This window comes from Struthio camelus, chromosome 6, assembly GCF_040807025.1.
Source record: "Struthio camelus isolate bStrCam1 chromosome 6, bStrCam1.hap1, whole genome shotgun sequence".
NCBI lineage: Eukaryota > Metazoa > Chordata > Aves > Struthioniformes > Struthionidae > Struthio > Struthio camelus.
In genome coordinates this window covers 23,918,311-23,940,550 of record NC_090947.1, presented here as the reverse complement: position 1 = coordinate 23,940,550, position 22,240 = coordinate 23,918,311, and the positions used below count along the sequence as shown (strand labels likewise).

Below are 22,240 nucleotides of genomic sequence, written 5' to 3'. Positions count from 1 at the left end.
GACTAAATGAAATATTATGTGCTGAGATAAGGTGAACCGCTCCTGTTAATAGCCTAGAGTTTCCCTCTAGGTCAACTATACTAACAGTTGCTACAAATACTCTACTGCTTGGATTATCAGGCTGCCCATCTTGTTATACTTCAGAAGTAGCTTCCTCAAGAAATCTGACACCAGAAAATCAAAATACGAAGACAGGATTAAATCTAACATGAATACAACAGGCAGTACATAATGACCCTGAGTTAACTACTAGTTATGAACTGAGGATATTAAGTTGATGTAAGCTGCAAGATATCATCTTAAGCTAAAGGTGCAACTCCAGTGATGTGCAGAGTGAGCTATCAGCCCTGCTTAAATCATAGAAGAAACTGTTTTGCCTTGTGTTATGCCAATTTTTACAGTGAAGATAACGACTGTGTTGTAATATCAATGCCCTTTGCTTTCAGTTAGCCTGTTTTCTCTCTCCATGGAAATTACTCTACTTCTTTTCACCTTCTTTCCTCCTTTCCCTGCTTATTACTATCAGTTTCTATTGCGTGTACAGGATTTGCTTACTGTAATCCTACCATTTCCCATCTCATACGAAGTTAAACGTGTTCCTCTGCATCCCACATCTCTTCTTTCCTAAATGCAATATTGCACATCCACTTCCTGCACAGCAGGAAGTGATTTCACCTGACTTCACCTCCAGAACAGTACCACAATACTTGCCACTTCTCATTAGTTGATTCACCACCATTACAGTTTTATAAAGACACAAGAGGGTTTACATCAAGACTAGTCAATTGTGGCAGTTAAGAGGATTTACACTCCACACAGAACTTGTAGTAGAATTACTGACTCGGATTACTCAGTGACTCAGATTACTTAGCGCCACTGAATAAACTGCAGAAAATACTTAGTTTCGATTGACAGTGGAACCAAGCTATCGCCTACAAGAGAAATTCTTGATTTCCAATAACCCATCTTGTCTTTCAGTATATATGTCTTTTGAGCTTACCACTTACCACAAGAGGCAGGTTCATCAGAGCCATCCGCACAGTCTATTCCTTGATCACAGTACCAATGAGCAGGAATACAACGTCCCGATGTACAACGAAACTCACTATTTGTGCAAGTCAGTGAGACTGGAAGAAAAAACCTATGTATGACTTCTTTCTTTCTGTTACCCTTCCAACTTGTTTTAAGTTGCTTTTGAATCCATGTTATGCAAAAATATTACAGACCCCAAAAAAGAAAGAGAAAAAATTATGCTAGGAAGGATGTCTTTCCATTGTCTGTCTGCAAAGAGCTCTTTGTACAAATTAGCTTGATTTTTCTACGCAAGAATGAACTTAATTCTCTCCTTAGATATATGTATCAGCTTATAAGAGGGCAGAATTTGCCGTGGAAATAAGATTGCATGCAGCAATTATAAATATGCTCTACATTTATTTTTGAGACTTGTGCATAAGTCACTGGACACAGTCCAGTGTCCTCATTTCTCTAATGCCCTAATCAGGCAGTAGGAGGGAGACTCTATGCTTTACAAGCAACCAAAATGGGAAAGCAAGGAAGTAACATCTCATGACAGATATGTCTTTCCCTGTTCTCCCATTCGTTTTTCTTGACTTGCAGGTAGGAATCTTTTCTTAATGCCAGTGAAGAACAGGCTGTAACACTGAACAGTTCCAGCCAAGCACAGCACAAATATTTCTTCTGCATTCTGGCAGAGCCCCTTGAACCTGGTATGTATACTGGGCTTGATAATTTCTTCAGTAGTTACTGATGTATTCCTGTACCATGTGATAGTTCCAAGATACCAAAAAGGATCTAGTCTGCCCTTTTGACTTGCTCTTAGATGTGTCATTAATGATGGAAATCAAAGGCAATTAGCATATTGCTCAGTAATGTCTTTGGGCTTCTTTCATCCCCCATCCTCCCTTTCTCTCACTCTTTCTTTCCCTTCACCTCTCAGTTTAAGGATCAGTAATCCCAGTGCTGCTGGGGACTTAAGCTATGGAAGGGACAAAGCACACTTTTCATAAGCAGCACAAGAGTCACTATGTCTGTATGCACGGCAACGTTTTCGTTGACATATAGAGGTCAATGCACAAAGCGGCCACGTTCAGGTATGAAAACTGAACTCAAGTTTTAGAAAGATTGTGGCATAGTTACTTCAAGGCAGGTAACCTCAGGAAAATTAGTGCAAGCAAAAATAATCCACTCAGGCAGTACCAAAAGTAAATCACTGTCTATAAATATCTGTTATATTTTACAAATTGATCCAAGACATTTTACATGGGACAAGCACTACCTAAAAACAAACGTGTTGCACTAGTAAGGAATGCTACTTTGTAATTAAGGCTGACAGAAAACTAGATGCTTTTTTACAGTAACTAGAAGCTACAATGAAAGATGAACCATATGCTACAGTAGATATAGCCACATGAAAGCTCTAAAAGAAACTACATTTGAGACAGTATATAACTTTATTTGATCATACAGAAAAATATCCAAGTTTTAAAGTTCCAGAAAAAGGCAATTCACTACAATGCTTCAGTTCCAGTCACCTCATAAAAATATAAAAGGTACAGACCAGAGTAAGCAAAAGGAATAATCACTCAAATGCTACATAAAAATACTGCAAAAAAGATGCTCATTTTTATTAGATAAAAATGAGATAAAAAGCACAATTTAGATAAATGAGAGGTAAGAGTACAGTGTATATACCTTACAACTCTACAGTATTACAAAATGGTCGATGTTCTCAGAACACTCAGGCTTATGTTGAAGGCAAGGAGCAGTGGAATAAATGATTGACGTGCAGGAAGTTAACTGAGGGCCTATTAACTTACCACAGTGAGTAGGGCTCTCATCACTCATATCTCCACAGTCATTATCCCCATCACACAAATACGTTCGAGGTATGCAAATGTTTGTGCTTTGACATTTTGTAAAACCAGATTGGCAAGTGCGCTCCGCTTTAAGAAGGAGGAAAAAAAATGCAAAAATTTAGAGCTTTTTTTTTTTTTTTTTTTTTTTTTTTTAAATACCACTAAGTTGTATCTCACTGAAAGATACATAATACTGCTAAAGAGAGCCCCATCTGTTGGAACTCCAACTACATTTTTTGGTCACACATATGTGCTTCAGATAGCCAACTACCAATGATTCACTGTCAGTTGCACCCAAAGGAAACCAAGGGGCTTTAAAATGGCTGAAGCATCTTTAAAACTTCTAGTCTAGACACCCGCCATTGAAAAGAATAGTAAATTAAAAGCAAAGTGGAATGCTGTGCGTTTTCCTTGCCATTTTCCTTTTCAGTAGTGGATAATCCTGGGTGTCCTTAGAAAATGGAAATTTGAATGAAAATGAAAACCATGACTGTACAACGACAATGAAAATGATAATGAAAATACAAACAATTTTCCTCTCATTTCTGTTCAAATGCTAAAATGTATTCTTATTGTTCATGCTATATGAAAACAATCAGGTAACCACTCTTATCGGCAAAAATGCTGACAAAAAATGTGATTGAAGAAATATATGCCAATACTGGGGGGTGAAGGAATGTAAATTGGCATGTACTCATGCCTGCTTTTGCAACCAGCTGGTACTGTGTGAATCAGTAGATCAACCATAAATGACTAATAGAGCAGGAATTCAGCATATCTGGATTTCACCGAGAACAAAAAAAATTAGTGAATCACAAGTCATAAATATATTACCAAAAAAAAAAAAAATCAGTGTACACACAAAGATGTAAAAAACACACTGTCATCTCTAAATAAATTTTCATCGCTATTTCTTTATAATTCCAGCTCTAAATTTTCTATTGAAGGACTGGTGGCAAACATGTAATTAGCTTAAGTGCATTAACAGTCAATATTGAACTAATCACAGTTTATATTTTTAGGAAAACTAATATATTTCATGTTTTACTAAGCATTTTCAAGATGTATAGGGAATATAAATTAAACAAATATAAACTTTGTCTATAAAAGAATCACAGTATTCACTCCTGATGATGAAAATCAGTAAAATTAACATAGCATGACACAAAGTTTACAGTAAAAATTCACTGTCAAACTCAAGGCAAATCCTGCAAAAATATAAGCATTCAATTCACCTGAAATAATCCTGTTGAAGTCAATGGGATTACTCACAAGAGCTAACATCAAGCGCTACATTAGTACTTGTTGGGTCAAAGCAGGCTATTTAAAGTAATGGTTATTACATAAAATCTCATGTTACTCAGGCGTATCTTTTAACAATTTAGTCTGCTTCAAAATAATAGAAAGTCAAATACGTAATGTAAATAAATAACCTTTTATCCTCTTCACTGATTGCATTATAATTCTTTACAACCAAAAAAAACAAATTTGTGTCGTCTTTGGTCTAAAGAGTCAGGCTCAAATATACAATAGGTAGTTAGAATGAACTTACGGCAATTTCTCTCATCGGATGTGCCGTTATCGTAACAGTTGTTTACACCATTGCAGACATACTGAAGAGATATACACCTTCCATTATTACAAGAAAATTCTGTGTGGGAGTCACAAGTTCGGAACAAGCAGCCAGCTTCGTCACTGTTGTCTCCACAGTCATTGTAGTGATCGCAGCGGTAATGATAGGGTACACATCGCCCATTGCCACAGGTAAAAGCTGTTGGCTGACAAGTGTGAAAAGCTGCAGGAGATAAAAACAGAAGAATAAAATACATGGATAAAACCTAATCTCAGTTCTCTGACGAAGTAGCAAGTAAAATCACAATATTTTTCTTTTTACCTGCCAGGGCAAACACAGCAGCGAAACGGACTGCATGAAAAGTAAAATACATGTTTGAATTAAACAAAGTAGAAATTGGGTATACCTGATAAAAAAAAGTCAAATCTAAAGCTCTTCTAGATTCTATAGCAAATCAGTTGCCATTTGGACCTCACGATGTAAAAAAGTCTGGGAGCAGGCAAGGGATCTTTTCTATCTAAAGCCATAGGATACAAGCCTATGATCATAAAGCCATAAAAGCAATACTGAATATAGTATAGGCAGGACAAAAACTGCATCATTTTCTCATGTGTCAAATGCTTACCACACACATTCTCCAGCTCATCACTGCCATCACCACAATCATTGTCATTGTCGCATTTCCACCGCTCTGAGATACACCGCCCATTAAGGCATGTGAAGAAACCAGCCTCACACCTGGTACCGTTATCCACAATACAGTGCTTGTTATTATTGGCTAAATACCAGCGACCTTCGGAGGGGCACTGACATTCTGCACCAGCTGGACCTAAATTTATGTTTGACAGTAAACAACAACAAATGCAAACATATTTAATACTGATGCTTTAGATAAGTTCCTACGAAACTGTTCACAGCTATAACACTGGGAAATGCACTGAAACTTCTGTAAGATCTATCTGCTCAGATAGAAACGTGGCTATTGAGCCAGATTTTTCTCTCAGTTAGCACTGCAAACCCAATAAAATCCAGAAGAGTTACTTCAGAGTCCACTAGAGGAACTGAGATCAGAACTTGGAATACCGTAATGTTTGCTTACTGTACAAATACCTTCTGGGTGGCAGAAAGATAGCATCTGATGCTTTCAAGTACCAGAGCTATATCAGGTGAAGCTTTGCCCTCAAAATTAAAACAGCATTTTCAAAACTTCTGTGCACTGGACTAACCAATCTTCTCAAAATCAATGAGAAATCAAGCTGTTTTCAGGCAAGATAGATTTTTAAAGGCATTTAAGACACTAAAGATGAAAGCAGCCCATGAATGGGATTTTCCAAAGTCAAGAATCCTAACTCCCAGAAACCCACATCACACCAGTCAGCTACGTGGCAGGTATGCTCTTTGGGGAACAACGCATTCTGGTTTCCTGGTCATCTAGATTAATGGCCTTTTGCAGCACTTTGGTTCCCTCCTTGCATGTGCACCCAGGTCTTAAGCTACAAAATGGACAATTATCTCTCATCACAGAGGTATAAGTTAGAATCCCAGGAAAAGTGTTTTGGTTTAAGTGAAGGAAACCTATAGTTTTTATTTGTGAAGATTCTCAAACAGAACCTCTGGTGTGTTGGCCATGACCTTGAACTGCAAACATTTTCATTGCATTATATTAATAAAATAAATATTAAATATTTTGTGTGTGTATGTGTGTGTGTGTGTGCATATGTATGTGTGTTTCAATTAAGAAACATTTCAGCTGTGGCCATGTGACTATAAACGGTTATATTATGAGTTCTAATACAGGTAACACTAACCACTTACAGTCATCAAGCATAATAGCTTACCTGGTGCACAGATGTGACTGCAACCACCGTTGAACTGGTTGCAAGGATTGGTACACTGCTGCTGCTTACTCTTTGCCCAGACATGAATATCCATTGGTCTCTGTGGCAGATTCATGATCATTACAATCTGATCTGAACCATCATACTTATTAGCTCGGTAAATGCTTCGTGTGTTCCAGTCTGTCCAGTAAACGTGCTGATCAAACAAAGTAACTGCAAATGGATGCAGAGCAGTGCTAACAATTACCTCACGGTTTGTACCAGTGAGCGTGCATCGCTCTATCTTCTGCCTAAAATAATAAAGAAATGATGACAACTTTTCCTGTCTTTTAACAGGGCTTTTAAACAGTCTTTTAACTTTTAGATAAACAATACCTAATTAGTCCTGCAACTAGTATCCACCATTTACTGAAATGTGCACCAATGTCAATGTGTAGGGTGTTGTTATGAGTTAAAACCTCATACTTTCCAGCAGTAATGCAAAGTAGCAGTTCTGCAACACTGACACAATAATGTAACGTAAGTAATCAGTTTATAGACTGAATTGTTTGAAAAACTATTTTACTGAGAGCTAAAACGAATTCTAAATTTCATAAAAGGGTATGCTCTTGGAATGGGTGTGACATTAATGACTTCTTGTACAGGAGAAAACAACAGATTCATGAAACGGGAAATGTTTTCATCTCATTTTTATCTTCTGCAGACCCAAATTCACACAACCAGGAAATACAAGCAAATTCCTGAGATTATAAATATGGACTTTCTGCTAGTTCTCACATATGGATACAGAAGGGGGAAAAAGAGTTCTAATAAGTGCATCTATATAATAAATATACATTTCTGCCTAGCTGATCTTTCCAGTTCTGATTCTACCTTATGAACAGTATTTGCAATGATAAACAAAATTCCAAGAATCAAGATCTCGAGGACCTCCAGAAATTTGTCTCTCCAACATCAAGTTCTGTGATAGCCATATTCCTGACTTATGTGGCCCAGTCTTTACTTGCCATAGACCATGCTGCTGACTCAAGACCACCTTGTCAGTGGCTGTCCCCTTCAGTCATTTCTACCCGAATGACCACTTCAGCAAAGGTCAGCGTGGGAGCAGAAGATATGCTGATTCTGGAGACTCAATGTACACTTTTCATGCAAAGACGTTATTTCTGAAAATTGTTTACAAGACCCCAAATGTTAGACACTCCTTTTACCCCATAGATTCCTGTCAGAGACAGGCAGACCATACAAGAATTAAGGACAACAGAAGAGAAAATGGTGGTTGTCCAAGGATTATTTGCAATGAGGAGCACAAGTGAAGAATTTCTCTAGCAATAAATGGGTTTTTTGAAAGAGAGACAAAGAGCTTTACAGAAAAGAAGCAGGATGGAGTTTAATACTGAAAGTGAGATGAGGTACCATCAGCAAACTGAAGACACTAGAACAACTATGAACATGAATAAAGGCTGCTCCTTGACTCCAGTTCCCAAGAGCATGACTGCTACTGGTCTGTTCACATGGCATGGCTGCCACCTGCTTACTGACAGAAAGAACAGACTTCAGTTTGTCTCTGCTCCTTCAAGCATGCCATCATTCAATTGTCTTGTTCTTAATCCTCATCTCTAAAGAGCAGATAAAGATAGGGCAGTGGGTATGCTCATGTATGAAGGCATAAAGCTTGAGGTGTTGGGTGGTGTTTATGGAATAACAATGGAATGGAAAAATTCTCTAAGAAGCTGTGGTGCCTTTCTCACACAAGATTCTGAAAAGCTGCTAATAAGAAGGATAAGGATAAGGATGTAGGATAAGGAAAAGGAAACTGTGGGACTAAAGATGTCATACTCTGGCGTTTTTTTCTCATTAGTAGCTTCTCTCCCTGTTCATCGTGGGAACGCCAACACCTCTCATCTGAGAATTCAGAAGTGTCTAATGTACTTGTTAGAGACTACAAGAGGAAGCTTCACCCTTCAGTTCAAGCCACTGAAAGTTCTCACAAAAACTCAGAAATACTCCAACAACTCAGCACTGGCAGTAAGAAAAATCACTTGAATTTACTTTATCGAACCTGAAGTCAAACGTACGTTTAAGTCTTCCTTAGAGACAAAATGCAGTTATTACCAATTGCATTTCAGGCACTACTATCAGTGCAGGTTGCATAAGAAGAAAAACAGCTAACAGAGAGGAATAATCAGATAAAAAATTTCTCAGTCAGCTGAACACCTCCTCTCCTTTGTCATTACTAATAGGAAGGAAAAAGCTGCAATTCGTATAAGCAGCAGGAGAAGATATAGCAGAATTTTAACAATTATTAATGTAAAATAATAATGGACAAAGGCTTTAATGCAAGAAAACAAAAGGCATCTTTCTACCAAATAGTGCTTCTGCAAAAGAAACAGAAGCTCAGCTGCAACTCTCCTGCAGTTCAGGCTCAGACAATTGCCCCTTCAGTGCCACAAAGCACCTTTGTAGGGGAAGCCCTGCACATAGTTCCCAAGTGTCAGCATGGAAACTGCAAAGATCTAAGAGAGGAATACAATACAATACAATCACCACATACATTCTCTCTACTTGAGAATTGTTTGTCTGCCCACTGATATCATGAAATTTACAAGGCAGCATGAAGGGCTAGAACAAAAGAATGGAAAACAATTTTAGAGAAGGACAGAGGGCACCTCTAGGAGACTGACATAAGCAAGATGGAAGTAAGTTCCAGGAAAAATGGAGGAGAACATAGGACTGGCCTTTGCATTCCCTTGGTGCATTGGGAGCTAAGGAGCACTGCCTTTCTTTGGTGTCTAATCCTCGTCCCTTATGAGAATACCTTGTGGTATCTGCCCCTCTGAAGGGGTGAAGACTCTCTTCCTCTTCCCCTCTCACCTCCCAAAGAAAGCGAGGATACAGCAGACTTCATTCTCTTTAAGTGCCTGCTCCCCTGCCTACATTAACTGGAGAACAAAAGAGAGAAGAGGTGTCTGAGCCCTTTACTTGACCTCCTGCATCTGTAGTGGAATCTAAGGGTCCCTACCTTCCTGTATGTGGACAAATCCATATAAGGATACCTTCCTCCCAGAAGATCCCATAGAGGCACACACCACAAGAGTTAAGTTGTTACATTATAGACTTCTTTCCATTACAGCAGCAGAGAAGGCCACAAAAGAACTGCTGTACTGCAGGAACTTGATGGAAAAGGCTTGACTGGTGCAGTTATTTCCCTGAGCGTGTGGGTGAATTTCAAAGCTGAAATGAAGGTACTACTTCATGAGAGTGGGTACGAACTAAACTACCCTTAAAAGCTTTCCTGCTTTAAAAGCTTTCCTGGCAGAAATTCTGGTGCCATGACTTGAAGGTTAGGGTAGGCAGGGTTAGGTCTGGTAGGCAACAGCACGAGCATCAAGCCAGATTCTATAAGTGACAGGCATCAACCATGAGCAATGAAAAGTTGCTTATAGAAGTCCTGGGTTCAAAGGAGGACAAATAAGCTGCCAGTGGGTAGAAATGCCATAAAGCACTGGACTAAACCTACCCTGTAAAGTCACAAAACTTCTTATTCCACAGTAGTTCCGCACCAATGTCCATACTACTTAGGGCTTATTTCTTGCAATAAGCCATGAAGTAATTTTTAACATTCTATAATACAAAGTATCAAATTAAATAACAGGTAGAAAAAAAGAGGAAAAATAATGGATATCTTAAAAAGTAACCTGACGTAAATCAACAAGCATGCTATTGATACATACAGATTTGCATCAGCCCAGTATAGCTGCTGTTCTTCATAGTCCAAGGTGAGCCCGTTCGGCCATACTAAATTGGTGCTAACAACAGGTGTTCTGAAGTTTCCTCCAAGTGTAGCTCGTTCTATCTTTGCATTGGAACTCCAGTCAGTCCAGTACATATACCTGGCCAATAAGATGATTGCAAAGTTACATTTTCAAATGGAGCTCACAAAGTTCTTATCTCCTCCAGCAGGCATCTCTACCCTGACCCCTTCCATTGAAGTGAAGAACGCAGAACTAGGGGGGAAAAGAACTTCTCCCTCTATTCTGACCCACTTTTACAAGGGAATTTCTGGTGGGGAATAGCTGGACTCCATCAGAGTGAACTTCAAAAAAGCTTTTCTAGTTCTTACGAGAATCCTGTAAAGTCAATTAATCTTTTTTATTTTCTATCTTTATTTGTAGTACAGTGTAATACCACCCCCAGCCTCTCAGGGATGTTTTGATACTAAATACATGAATAGTTCCGAGGCTGTCAGGAAGTACAACAATAGAAGGGAAAGACCGTGTAGAACTAAAGAGACCGATCTCTTTGCCCTGCCATCTGATCATCAAGATACGATATTTTTGAGGAAACCTTGGTTTAAACAAATTTTTTTTCCTTCTGTGTAGCCCAGCAAATAGAGGAGGGTTAGTTGCTTGACAAACCTCTGCTTTGAAAATCATTGTCTCATTTACCCCCAGTGTCTAGCTCCAGTCCTAAGTAGAGCCTCACATACTACACTAGGCCTCTCACTTCCAGCTACCTCACACTATTTCAGATTGACTGCATATTTCTAACATACAATGTGTGTGTTGTCTCGCATAGCACAGGTGCGTAGGAATCAGTAAATCGAACAGTTCTCTCCCACTGCTAGCATACTGAAATATGTGGGAAATCTCAGATCTGTCAGAAACCTCCTCCTCCGTTTTTCCTTTAAAAACAATGTAGCACGTATTTTATCCCTGCTGTCCATATGGAAACAGCTCATTCTTCACCCATTTGATAACTACATTGCCAGAGCTCACTATCAGAGAAATCTGAATTTGGTCTTCTCTCTCTACTTTTTTAAATGTTACTGCATAAATATTTCTGAAAATAAAGAGTGTTATGGTTGCAGAGTCAATTACTGTTTGATTCTAGCCCCTCTGCTCCCTCCTCACACAGCTCTGGCACTAGCAGCTAGAGTATCAGTCACTCCTTGGTTGTTCTTCTGATGCCCAGTGCTGCCAGAACGACAACTGCAGAAAAAGTCCTGCAGCGCTGGATGTAAGCCCAGCGCAAAAAGCTTTTCAATTAACTTGACTGGTAAATCTAGAGTTTACTGAGCACACACAAACATGGAACTTTCTCAAAGTTAAACTAGCCAAGTTTAAATTTTTCTTTTTTTTTCTTCATGGAATAAGCCAAAAAGACATCTTTGACAGCTGCTGACCCACTCGATAAATTTCAAGCTCTTGCTCCCAAAGAAACAAAGGCTTCTAGTCCAAACACCTACCCTCATTCAGAAATGTTCTGAAAATCTCAGAAGAAAATTCAAATCTCTGAGGCTGAGATCAACTCAGAAAATTCAGACAAAGATTTACATCTCAGACAGTTATTTGCAGCTGGAACTGAGGGGCTTAGTACCAAGCAGTCTTAATTAAAGCCTGAACTATGGTTTTACCTGCAATCGAAATAAAGTATACAAAGTGCAACACATACCCTCTGCAGGGATCTAATACAATGGCTCTTGGTCGTGGAACCCGGGCGATCACCGTGCGATTAGAGCCATCCACCGCCATTGAGCTGATAGTCTGATTGAGGTAGTCACTGTAGTAAATTCTGCTATTGATCCAGTCAAAGGCTATGCCATCTGGAGTCCCCAGATCTTAGACACACATGCAAATACACACACACAAAAAGTTCAGTATAGTACGGTTTCCTGAGATACTGCAATATTTTCTCCTATTATAATGTAGCAACTCCAAAGATATTCTTCTCCTTGAAGTGCCAATGGTATCAATGCAAATTTGCCCATTTAAAATCTGAAGTTCGGACTTAGACAGTTCCGTGTGTGCAGCAGGGTTACAGAGAGCCTTTTCCTCCCACAGACATAAGTGCTGGTCGCTCTTCTCCAAGAAGTGACAAGAATCATCCCTCACTGCATCCCATGCCTACAGATAGCACCAAATAGAGCAGAGCAGAGATGGATACGAGAGAGACATTCTCTTGTCCTCCTTTTGTATCTATCCTGGAAAGCGACCCAGCTAGTATGACAAATAAGCTGTATCCTTGAAGATAGCGCAGCAACAGGGAAGACTTCAAGATGCAAACCCTTCTGAGCTCATCCAGAGAAGGTACAGGTCCCCACTACCCTTAACAGCAAAGTATACTGAAATGAGGACCTAAGGTGTCCATCAGTCCAATGTACTCACACAACTTAACCACACAATTATTAGGAACAATTACTGGCTTTCTCAAAACACAGTCTGGTGGTCTTTTCAGTCTCTCTGAACTCTGCTTTACATCACCTCTGACCCATCTCTGAACTGGCCTGCTACCATGCTTTTCTCTCACTCTGTTCTGAAGAGCTGCTCCTCCTGCAACATCCACAGGAATGTAATTGCCATTTAACAGCAAGTCTCAGGGAAAACTGGAGATTGTCCATAATCATTCAAATATTTTAATAAACTAAAACACTACAATAGCCACATCATCATGGGCATTTAAATTCTATATTAACTGATCTAATTTTTCTTTTCATGCTCATGAAGTCAGAGTATCTTTTTGTATTTGTATGGTCCTCCCTGCAATCTGAGAACTATTAAAAATACATAACAATATTTAACTAATTTTACACTTCCAGTTCATTGTGATCAAGATAAAATTAGTATCTCAAAAGAGGGGGAAAAAAGATCAGAAGAATCAAAGGGAGCATTTAATCAGGTATCTTAACTAAACAGTCGACCTTGACCATTAAAATACAAATATCTGCTGAGGTAGCAGGTAGCTGCTGCAGTCCATTTTTTCCAATATCCAATTACTTTGAATCGCATTTCAGTGCGCTTACCTGATGCAACTACTGTTGGAGTGCCAATTCCTGAGTAAATACTAACATAACTGATTCTTCCTGTCCCTGAGGGGGAACTTTGTGTAAAATATATTCGGTTGTTCAAGCTGTCAAAGTCTAGGGCCACTGCAGTTCTTAAAACATTGACTGTGCGGAAAGGGGGACTGTGATTTTCAGGATCCAGGTGGATGCTTCTGAGGGCATTCTCAAGGGCAAAAATCAAGTAATCGTCTGTTGAAATGGAACATCTCTTGCCATCGCTGCCTAGCGTTCCAAAGGCACAACCACATTTGGGTGTTTGCAAATCTGGCAGGGCAAAACATAGATGGGAACAGCCTCCGTTGTTCTCCAGACAAGGATTGTTGTTGACGTCAAGGGGTGAACGTGACTGGAAACGACTGTTGTAAATGGTAACATCCCTTAGCCAATTAATGTTGTCTCGTATAACAGTTGGCTGATCTGTATTGCCTGGCTCCTTGCTGGCTTGGAAGACTTTCTTCAGGTTCCTGTCCACCCAGATCATGGAATTTTCAAAGACAGTGATACCATATGGAGTTGGATAGCGACTGCCGTAACGCACAATTTCAACATCACCACCATCAGGCTGAATTCTTGCAATCATATCTAAGGAATCATCCACCCAGTAAATGTAGCCATTGCTGTGATCTATGGCCAAACCACGAGGTGTGACAATGCCCTCAGACACAAGCACTGTTCTGTTGGTGCAGTCAAGAAATGCACGTTCGATCTTTGGATTCTGTCCGTAATCTGCCCAGAACAGATACCTGTTTTTTGGGTCTACTACTATGTGCCTTGGCATATCTACTGTAGTTTTAAGCAGAACGCGGCGATAAGTTGTGTTTAAACGCAAAACTTCTATAAAAGTCTCTGTCAGGAAAGCATTTGTAAAATAAAGATTTCCTGTATTTAAAAAGAGAAACAAAACAAAGCAGAAAGGCAGAAAGTTAATCAGCACCTGAGAAACATGAGCTGATAGAATACTGAACATACAGCCATAATAAAATGAATAGTCATAAACATCTCATGGAGGTTCCTGCCTCCACTTTCAGGAACTGGGGGGGGAGAGGGGGGTAAGGGGAAAGGCACCCAAAATGACAAAAATCAATTAATTTGTAAATCCTCTCTGATTTCCAAGGGGAAAATCAGTGGTATGAGATCAAAATGATATTAACATTTTGCATTAGCCACAGTTTTTCTTTGGAATTTTTTTAATCTAAAGTATTTAGCATCAGTAAATTAGAGCTACTATTGGCACACCCTTCCATACTGCTATCCCTTCACCTTTTACAACATACAACTATGAAATCCATGTTATGGCACAGTATTGTATACAGTAACTAAACTAATTTTCACAATCAGTGAGAAGGTACAAGGTCTAGATAATGATTCTAAAACTCATCCTTATAAGCATATCAATCAACAGAGGAACTTCTGCAAAATATATATTTTACATGCTTGTCTGCGTGTGTGTGCATGTGTGTGTGTGTATTTTTATATACTTTTATATATATATATATATTTATAAAAGGTATTAATGGCAATGATCAACTACTTGGAACTGATGAATAAACACTTTCTAAAGAATTAACGTTTGAATGAATCTATAAATAATAATAATAATAGAATAATTTGTCTGCTTAAATGGGAATGGGAAGTGTATATAGGAAAATTAAAGTTCAAATACAAAGTATTTCTTCTGCTTTGTTTACTTTTCAGTGTAGATTACAGGATTTCTACACAGCAATCTGAGGGTAGATGAAAGGTCCTTCTTTCCTATCAAAAATGTCATCAGACAACTTTTGCGTACTCTTCCCTCCGGTCTTTCACTAAGTATGGTGTGCACACTGATGCGCTCAACAGCTACTTATGAATGCACAGGCAAAAAAAGGAACATAACTAAGACATATATTAAAGCACTATAATGCAAGGAATTTATAATGCTATAAATTTGTTTTGTTTAACATCTTATACCCAGGTCATATCTCAAAAGATAGATGAACTTTCATTTTTACATGTACACATAAACTTAAAAGTCATTCATTAGTTCCTCTCATTTTAAAATCATTTCATAGATGCACAATACAAGTTAAAATCATATATGATTTCCCTTTGAAATAGTTCCACTAGGATCTGTTTATTTGTTCTAAAATGTTTAGAACATGCAAAGAAAAACACTTTCCAAAATTCAGCTAGCTTACCTGCTACCCAGTCAACTGCAATGCCACGAATTCCATTTCGTCCTATTCCATTGGTAATAACATTTCTAAAATAAGAACCATCAGGTTTAATTTTACGTATTGCATTCTGAGAAGAAACTGTGCTGCTGAAGTCACACCAGTAGATGAAACCAGACGGCATGTGAACATCCACATGAAGTGCGTTGCGTCCTGAAACGTTTTGAAAAGTAACATTTTATTATTTTATTATAATCTTTTATATAAACTAATTTATATAAAATATGTGGGGCATGCAGCTAAGAAACGACTTGAGATTTGACATATTCATGGTACAAAAATTATCATCAATTTACAATGTCATGGCATTTTCTCCTGTATAAGCATTTTCATAGATAAAATTCTAATGCATACCGTATTGCAGTGTTACAGCTCTGATGTGCGGTATTTTGAACACTGTGTGAGAGTATTAAGCTATTCAAGTTTAACTTCTACCGTATGCTAAAAATCAAACTTATTATCTAAAACTGGAAAAAAAAGAGAGGCTGCCTCAATAAATGCCACTGCCTCGTACAGCTTTATTACCCATTTAGTGTTTAGGTAGCATTCGTCCTATTTAGCTTGCAGTACTACATACAATACGTTTGATAATTAATCAGTCAACTATTAGATTGCCAAAAATTAGGAGAGATGAGATTTTTTTTTTTTCTGTGCTATAATATTCACATACCTCTTCCTGCCAGTGGTACCATGGCTTCAGAATGATCAGATGTCTCTAAACTAAATCCTTTAATTGCAGAAAGCATAGAAACAATTACAAAAGAACTGTATGGGGAACAGGTTCTGTTATCAGGATTTAGCTGAAAGCCTGTAGCGCAGGCACAGGAGAATAATCCACCAGGTACAGGCAGGCAAAGCTGCTGACAAATTCCAATATTATTACTGCAGCCGTTTGAAGAACCAGCAGAATCTGTGAAAGACAGACATGGCTACACGTACATATTTGAACTGTGTTCATCAGAAACTCCCGCACGTATAAAACTAAATTCATATATTTGCATAGTATTGTCAACTAGGTGACAAAAATAAAGATCTTAATGCACACTTTAGCACATAATTGTTAGTAATCAATTTGCTGGTTTCTTGTTATTTAAGATCAACACAGCTAAGAATCACGTAAAACTCATAAATTTTAAGCTAACAGTAACATAATTCATTATTCAGTCAATATTACATGAATAATTTTATGGTAAAACTACATATGACAACACATGCCTTAACTGAATGGCGGAACAACTCTTTAATAAAATCAGGTAAATACTTCTGACACTTTTCAAAAAGCCTTCCCCTAATCAAACAGTTTGGAAAGAGCATGCATTCTGTCTCTGAGGCAATCTGGAGTTTTCACAAGTTGGATATCTTGAAACTCCTCTTTAGCAAACACTTACTGTCTCTGTAATAAACTCGCAGGCACTTCAGTCTTGGGATATTATCTCTCAGCACTACTTTGTTTGCTCCAGTGGATTTGTCAACTCGTTCAATGACTTCATAATCTCGATCAGTATAGTACAAAAAGGTATCATACACAGCAATTCCCCATGGGTGAGAAAGATGAACCACTAGAGTCACACGATTTGTACCATCCACATTGCCTTTTTCAATCTAAGAAATCAGTTTAAAGGTCAATATTACATTTATCATAATAAAAGTTCAATGTTACAATACAAAATTAAAATACAGTATCTGGTACTAAAATCTCTTCATGCAAAAGATTGTTATGTACCTTCCATAGGTAGGAAGGAAAGCGTGAGCAGGATGCTAATAATGATTTCTCTATTTTCATTCAAATTCACCATATATTTTTTCAAGGCAACTGAATGACAACAATCATCCCGATTTTGCTCAGTCCTGCAGCTCCCAGTTACATGAGTAAATTGTGGTAACTGAATTAGTCAGGAGAACCACAGACAGAGATAAACTGGTAACAAAGCAACTATTGAAAAATTAACTCCTACCGTTCCTGTGCTTGTGACAGCCCAGTACAACTTTTGTTCCTTAATGTCAATGGTAATGAACTCTACATGATCAAGGTTGCCAGTGAAGAGGGTTTGTATGTCTGAGCCATCCATGTTTGCACTGGCAACCTTGGCAGGGACTCCACTGTCAGTTCCCTGGTCTGTCCAGTACAGCTTCCTGTAACACACATTGTCATAACCGTTAGCAAGCTAATAACAGAGATCAATGGCCCAGAGTCACTTAAGTAGATGCTTAAGTCCATGTCCTTCCTCAGCCAAATACTTTAGCACATGTTGAATAGAGACCGCTTTTGAAGCAGGCCCAGAGTGAAAAACAGATCTTGTTTTACACGAACAGTGCTTGTCAGATTAGTTTTAGAAACCCATTTTCTCCCCTGTATGAGCCACAGGGCTCAGCAGATAAACCCCACTAATGTTAGGAGTATAATAAGAAAGGAGGAGAATAATTCTTTTCACAGAGGGCTCCTAGATTTCAACAGTAGGTTTCATTCTGATTCGGTGTTAAAATTGTAAGTTCAAAAAATTCTACACGAAACATAGTTCCATTGTCTGGCTCTGGGGAATACATGCACGGCTCTGGCCTGAGCTGCTGAACAGAAACAGCAACGGCACATGGCAGCCACAGTCCCAACTAGGGACAAAGAGCAAAGAAATTGGGGTGAGGGGAAAAACACAACCATCGACTCATCTGAAAGCCTGAGGAGCCACCAGTACAGCTGCCTCATTACTAACATGATCCTACGGAATGCTATGATTTCGAAAAAAGCATCATATTGTAATTTTGAGTATTTTTTTAAAAAACAAATTAGAGATCTTATAATCCCATTTACAGACTCCTGTATAGGGTTCCCATTTTGGGAGAGAGCAGTAAAATCATATTTAGTATTATGCTATTTAAAATGTGTCACTCTTCCCATGTAGTGTCTTCTTCTATCTTAGAGAGGCCTCAAGAGAGGCATCATAAGATTTTAGAAAGACAGATTTCATAACTCTTTACTCTGGTTTCCCATTTTACAGAGGTTTTTTTCACAGTCATAGTATTCTTAGGCCCTTTTTTAATTAAAAAATGAATTTTAACAAAGTAAGTAGTATTTTAAGGAGATTGACCATCTATGCAACTATTTATGTAGTCATACAATTATTATGGAGGACATAGAAACACGTCCTGCACAAATATGAAAAAAAAATCATGTCAATCCAGATTGGAAGCTGAAGGTCCAAAAATTAGGAAAAACGTGGAGAAAATACTCATTTGCAAAAACGACAGCAATTTTAAAAATTTACCCTCTTGCTGGATCAACAGTCAAACCAATCGGGTTGCCAGCTCCAACTGAGGTACCATCGTTGGTGATCAGAGTTTTCCTGTACTTTACTTCACCATGCAGCTTCAGGACCTATGCAAGCATTGAAGTCATTTAGAGCATGTAAAATAGAACTTAGCATAGACTTTCAAATGAAAAGGAAGGAAGTCTAAATCCACAGGCAGCTGAAATTGCAGAAAACTCTTTCAAACACTAAGAAGAAAAAGCACATTGCTCTGTACTCTTAACTATCTCCTTCACTAACACACGCCCCTGATTGAGCCCCCTGCAGCTCAGAAGCTACCTGTGTTAACAATTAAGTATCCTAGGTATAAAAAGAGCTTATCTTTCAGCTTCCAAAATAACTTGACAGCATTACAGGCTGAACGGGTTGATGAAACGAGGACTTAAAAAGTATTCCATTTCACTTGTTTAAAATTAGCTTCCTGTTAATTAATAGTGTATATCGTCTTGATATTTTAGGACAGGGAAATTCATGATTGGGCTTATTCACATTCATCATTGTATTATATACCGCTTACCCTCTCTTCACCTACACTAAATGGCATTTTTATCCTTCACATAGCATCAGTCTGCTAGTCTCTAAGAAACAACATAATATGATATCAAAGCATTTGGGAGTGGTTCTCACTGCATTTGATGGCAACATTCCTTCAACATCATTAATTTTGAAAAAAAATCATATTGCAATTTGAGTTAAAATTAACAATTATTTAACTAAATTAACGGTTAAAGTTATTGTATTGAGATCTTTGACTTCAAGCAAGAAGAGTAACAATAACAGTAACTCTAGTGTTTGGAGAGTTCATGTGTGTCAAACACCAGAGGCCTACTGACTTGAAGAAAAAAAGAGAGAACCATACACAAATAAAGTTCCAGGAATATATTGCTTTTAACATCTTTTTCCCGGGTTCAAATTTAGGTTTGATTCCTCATGTTTTTAGATTACTTTCCTTCAGACTATTTGTTTGCATTTTCTAGTACATAGTTTTAAAATAAGTCTAATTTCAGGAGTTTTTCACTAAATAATATTACTGATTTCAAATTGTATACATTGCAGCCAAAAATTTAGGCTTTTATTTTACAGTTGTGCTTTTTAAATAATTACCTCAATTGACTGTGTTCCTGGATTACTGTAATACAGGTTTGCAGATATCCAGTCCAATGCCAGGCCAATAGGAGCACCAATAACGGCTGCTGGAGCAAAAACGGTCCTATTCGTTCCATCTGACCTCACTCTGTGAATTTCACCCTTGGAAAAAAGACGAAAGTGAAAATACGTCAAGAGCAGCTTCACAAAGAAAATATTGCTTCATTCCAACTGCTCAAGCATTTATTTTATGTTATACTCTTTTCTTAGCTAAAGGAAAATCCCAGAGAGATACAGAAATGTATTTGTACATGTACAAAGCATAAACATGATAAAAACGTGACTGTAAATTCTAATTATATGATGTAAAGAAGTATTACAGTTCACCAAGCAAATCAATTTGATTGGCAGGAAAGAAATGGCTATATAAGACTAAAATGTATATTTTAAAGTTATATACAGTCACAGTAACGTGAACTGCACTTTATTATCAAAAGATTTTGACTAGGATACCTCATTTAATCATCTTGAATACACCTGAAACCTAATAAAGGAAAATAAAGAGTGTTCTTTCTAAGCATAAACATTTAAGAACCAAATTTTTAATAAGCTGTAATAGTAGGAAACACAATTAGGATTATCCTTTGAGCTCTCTTCATAATGGCAGCTCCTGAAATGACAACCTATGATTCAACAGTATTAGCTACAGCGTGCAACACTAAAGTATGATTTCAACAAGCACTAAACATCAGACAAACCAGCGTGAGAGCTAAAGTGGCTACTGTAGCTGACCTCCTGAGGTTTTCTCAGGTTATGTCAATTTTACAGGAGCTGTGCAGAAGTCAGTGATGGGTATCATCATGCCAATCTTTCACAACACATACTAAAACAGAATTAGAGTAGCAGCAGCTATCATAAAAATTAATGAGCCTTTTCAACATGGGTTCAGTAGAGTTTGGGGAGCTGTGAGTGAGAGCTGAAATTTGTTTCCCTCTCCTCACCAACTCCTTCCTCCTCCACCTGGCAAGACCTCACTTCATTGCAGAGGTGCTCAGACTGGGACCCACCACCCTATTTCTTCACTGAAGGTGCACATGCAGCAGATCTGTTCTGCTCTGACACTTTGCTGGAAAGGCAGGGGAGCGCCGCCAACTAGAAAGGGACAAAACCTGTAGCCCACCACTACAGCCCTGAGTTCGCACCACTGGAAGAGAGAAGCTCTACAGCTGAACTATACCAGTTCAGGAAGGTCAGATCGCACGTGCCAGTTCAGAACAGAAACAAGTCAGAATCAGGGTTATACCAGCACCCAGTGATGATTTGGTTCATGTACATTTTTAATTTGCTCTTTTTATTGTTATATCAGTATACTGCCTAATAGAAACATCTGAAGGTAGAATTCAGAATGGCCACTCATAGACACTTCAAAGAGAGTTAGAAGGTCTCCTGCCTATTGCTGTTGCTTACAATTAAAAACCTATGGAACATGATAACTGAAGACAAAAATACTTGGGAAGTGTTTTTCAGGTAGAACAGGTAGGACTGATATTTATCTCAGCTCTGAGCATGCTTCAAACAGTGGGAACAAGATGATGGATATTAACCTACAGCTTTAACTGTTGCCAACACTGGGAGTGAAATTACAGCTACAAACTACGCAAGTGCAGACAAACCCCAAGGAAATCAAAACATGCAACAGATGGAGGCAAAAAGAGGGTGTTAAAAGAAGAGGCTTTGTGGTAATGGGAAAGGACTATAATGAAAAAAGTAGGCAATACACTTCTGTCATCAGAAACTAGTGAAATATCTTTTTTAGAGAAGAAGCCGTGACACAGGTGCCTCAGCTCTGTTGGGAAACAACAGCAATCTGAGACCTATGGGTCAGGGTTATAGACAGGCGGGTACAGCCCATAATCATACCTTTGTCAGGCTGGCACTCAAGACCTAACTGAAATATAGCACTTACTGCACTCAGCCTGCAGCTGCACCTGGCATTTCACTTGGCAGTTCTGTTAAGGGATACATCAGTCCCTGACCTCCTACAGAGCTCTTCAACCTCTTGTAAATGTCAGCTGTAGCTGCTGGCTGAGACCTGGCAAGAGTGTTTTCAGATTGCACAGAGAATCAAATAGATTCCTGCATTTTAGTCTTCTCTCTGGGACAAAGATTCGCTTAAATAGGTCTACTTAAATACCTCATGTGAATTAAACATGCTAATGTAAAGGACAAATAAAAAGTAATTTATGAGTGACATAAAAAAGGCTTTCAAATTAGTCATTTTTAAATTTCTTTTTGCTTTAAACCTGCAAAAGGCAAACCAGTTGTGAAAAGACCAAGTACATTCCTTCGTGGATGGAAGGTAGCAAGTTAGTGTGAATTTTTTCTGTAAAGTACAACTATGGACGTTTCCTTATCTACTATTATCCTTCTCCAGGACTTAGCACTGCTCTCGGGAAAAAAAAAGTTCTTTAATTTTCCAAGAGCAGATATACTGCTGAATCAGTAGTTTCA

At 38.3% G+C, this 22,240-nt stretch overlaps 1 protein-coding gene across 1 annotated transcript in view; it reads right to left on the bottom strand.

Annotated features, from left to right (window-relative positions):
- LRP2 (LDL receptor related protein 2) overlaps window positions 1–22,240 on the bottom strand; it is a 138,322-nt gene that overhangs the window by 39,944 nt on the left and 76,138 nt on the right. Inside the window, exons 41-54 of the mRNA XM_068948677.1 lie at window positions 19,748–19,891; window positions 18,602–18,711; window positions 17,297–17,474; window positions 16,730–16,943; window positions 16,012–16,251; window positions 15,306–15,494; window positions 13,087–14,007; window positions 11,739–11,904; window positions 10,019–10,177; window positions 6,288–6,577; window positions 5,075–5,278; window positions 4,429–4,671; window positions 2,838–2,963; window positions 1,008–1,127 (exon numbers count right to left, since the gene is read on the bottom strand). Of these exons, the coding sequence (XP_068804778.1) occupies window positions 1,008–1,127; window positions 2,838–2,963; window positions 4,429–4,671; window positions 5,075–5,278; window positions 6,288–6,577; window positions 10,019–10,177; window positions 11,739–11,904; window positions 13,087–14,007; window positions 15,306–15,494; window positions 16,012–16,251; window positions 16,730–16,943; window positions 17,297–17,474; window positions 18,602–18,711; window positions 19,748–19,891 (3,304 nt within the window). The remainder of the gene's footprint in view (window positions 1–1,007; window positions 1,128–2,837; window positions 2,964–4,428; window positions 4,672–5,074; window positions 5,279–6,287; window positions 6,578–10,018; window positions 10,178–11,738; window positions 11,905–13,086; window positions 14,008–15,305; window positions 15,495–16,011; window positions 16,252–16,729; window positions 16,944–17,296; window positions 17,475–18,601; window positions 18,712–19,747; window positions 19,892–22,240) is intronic.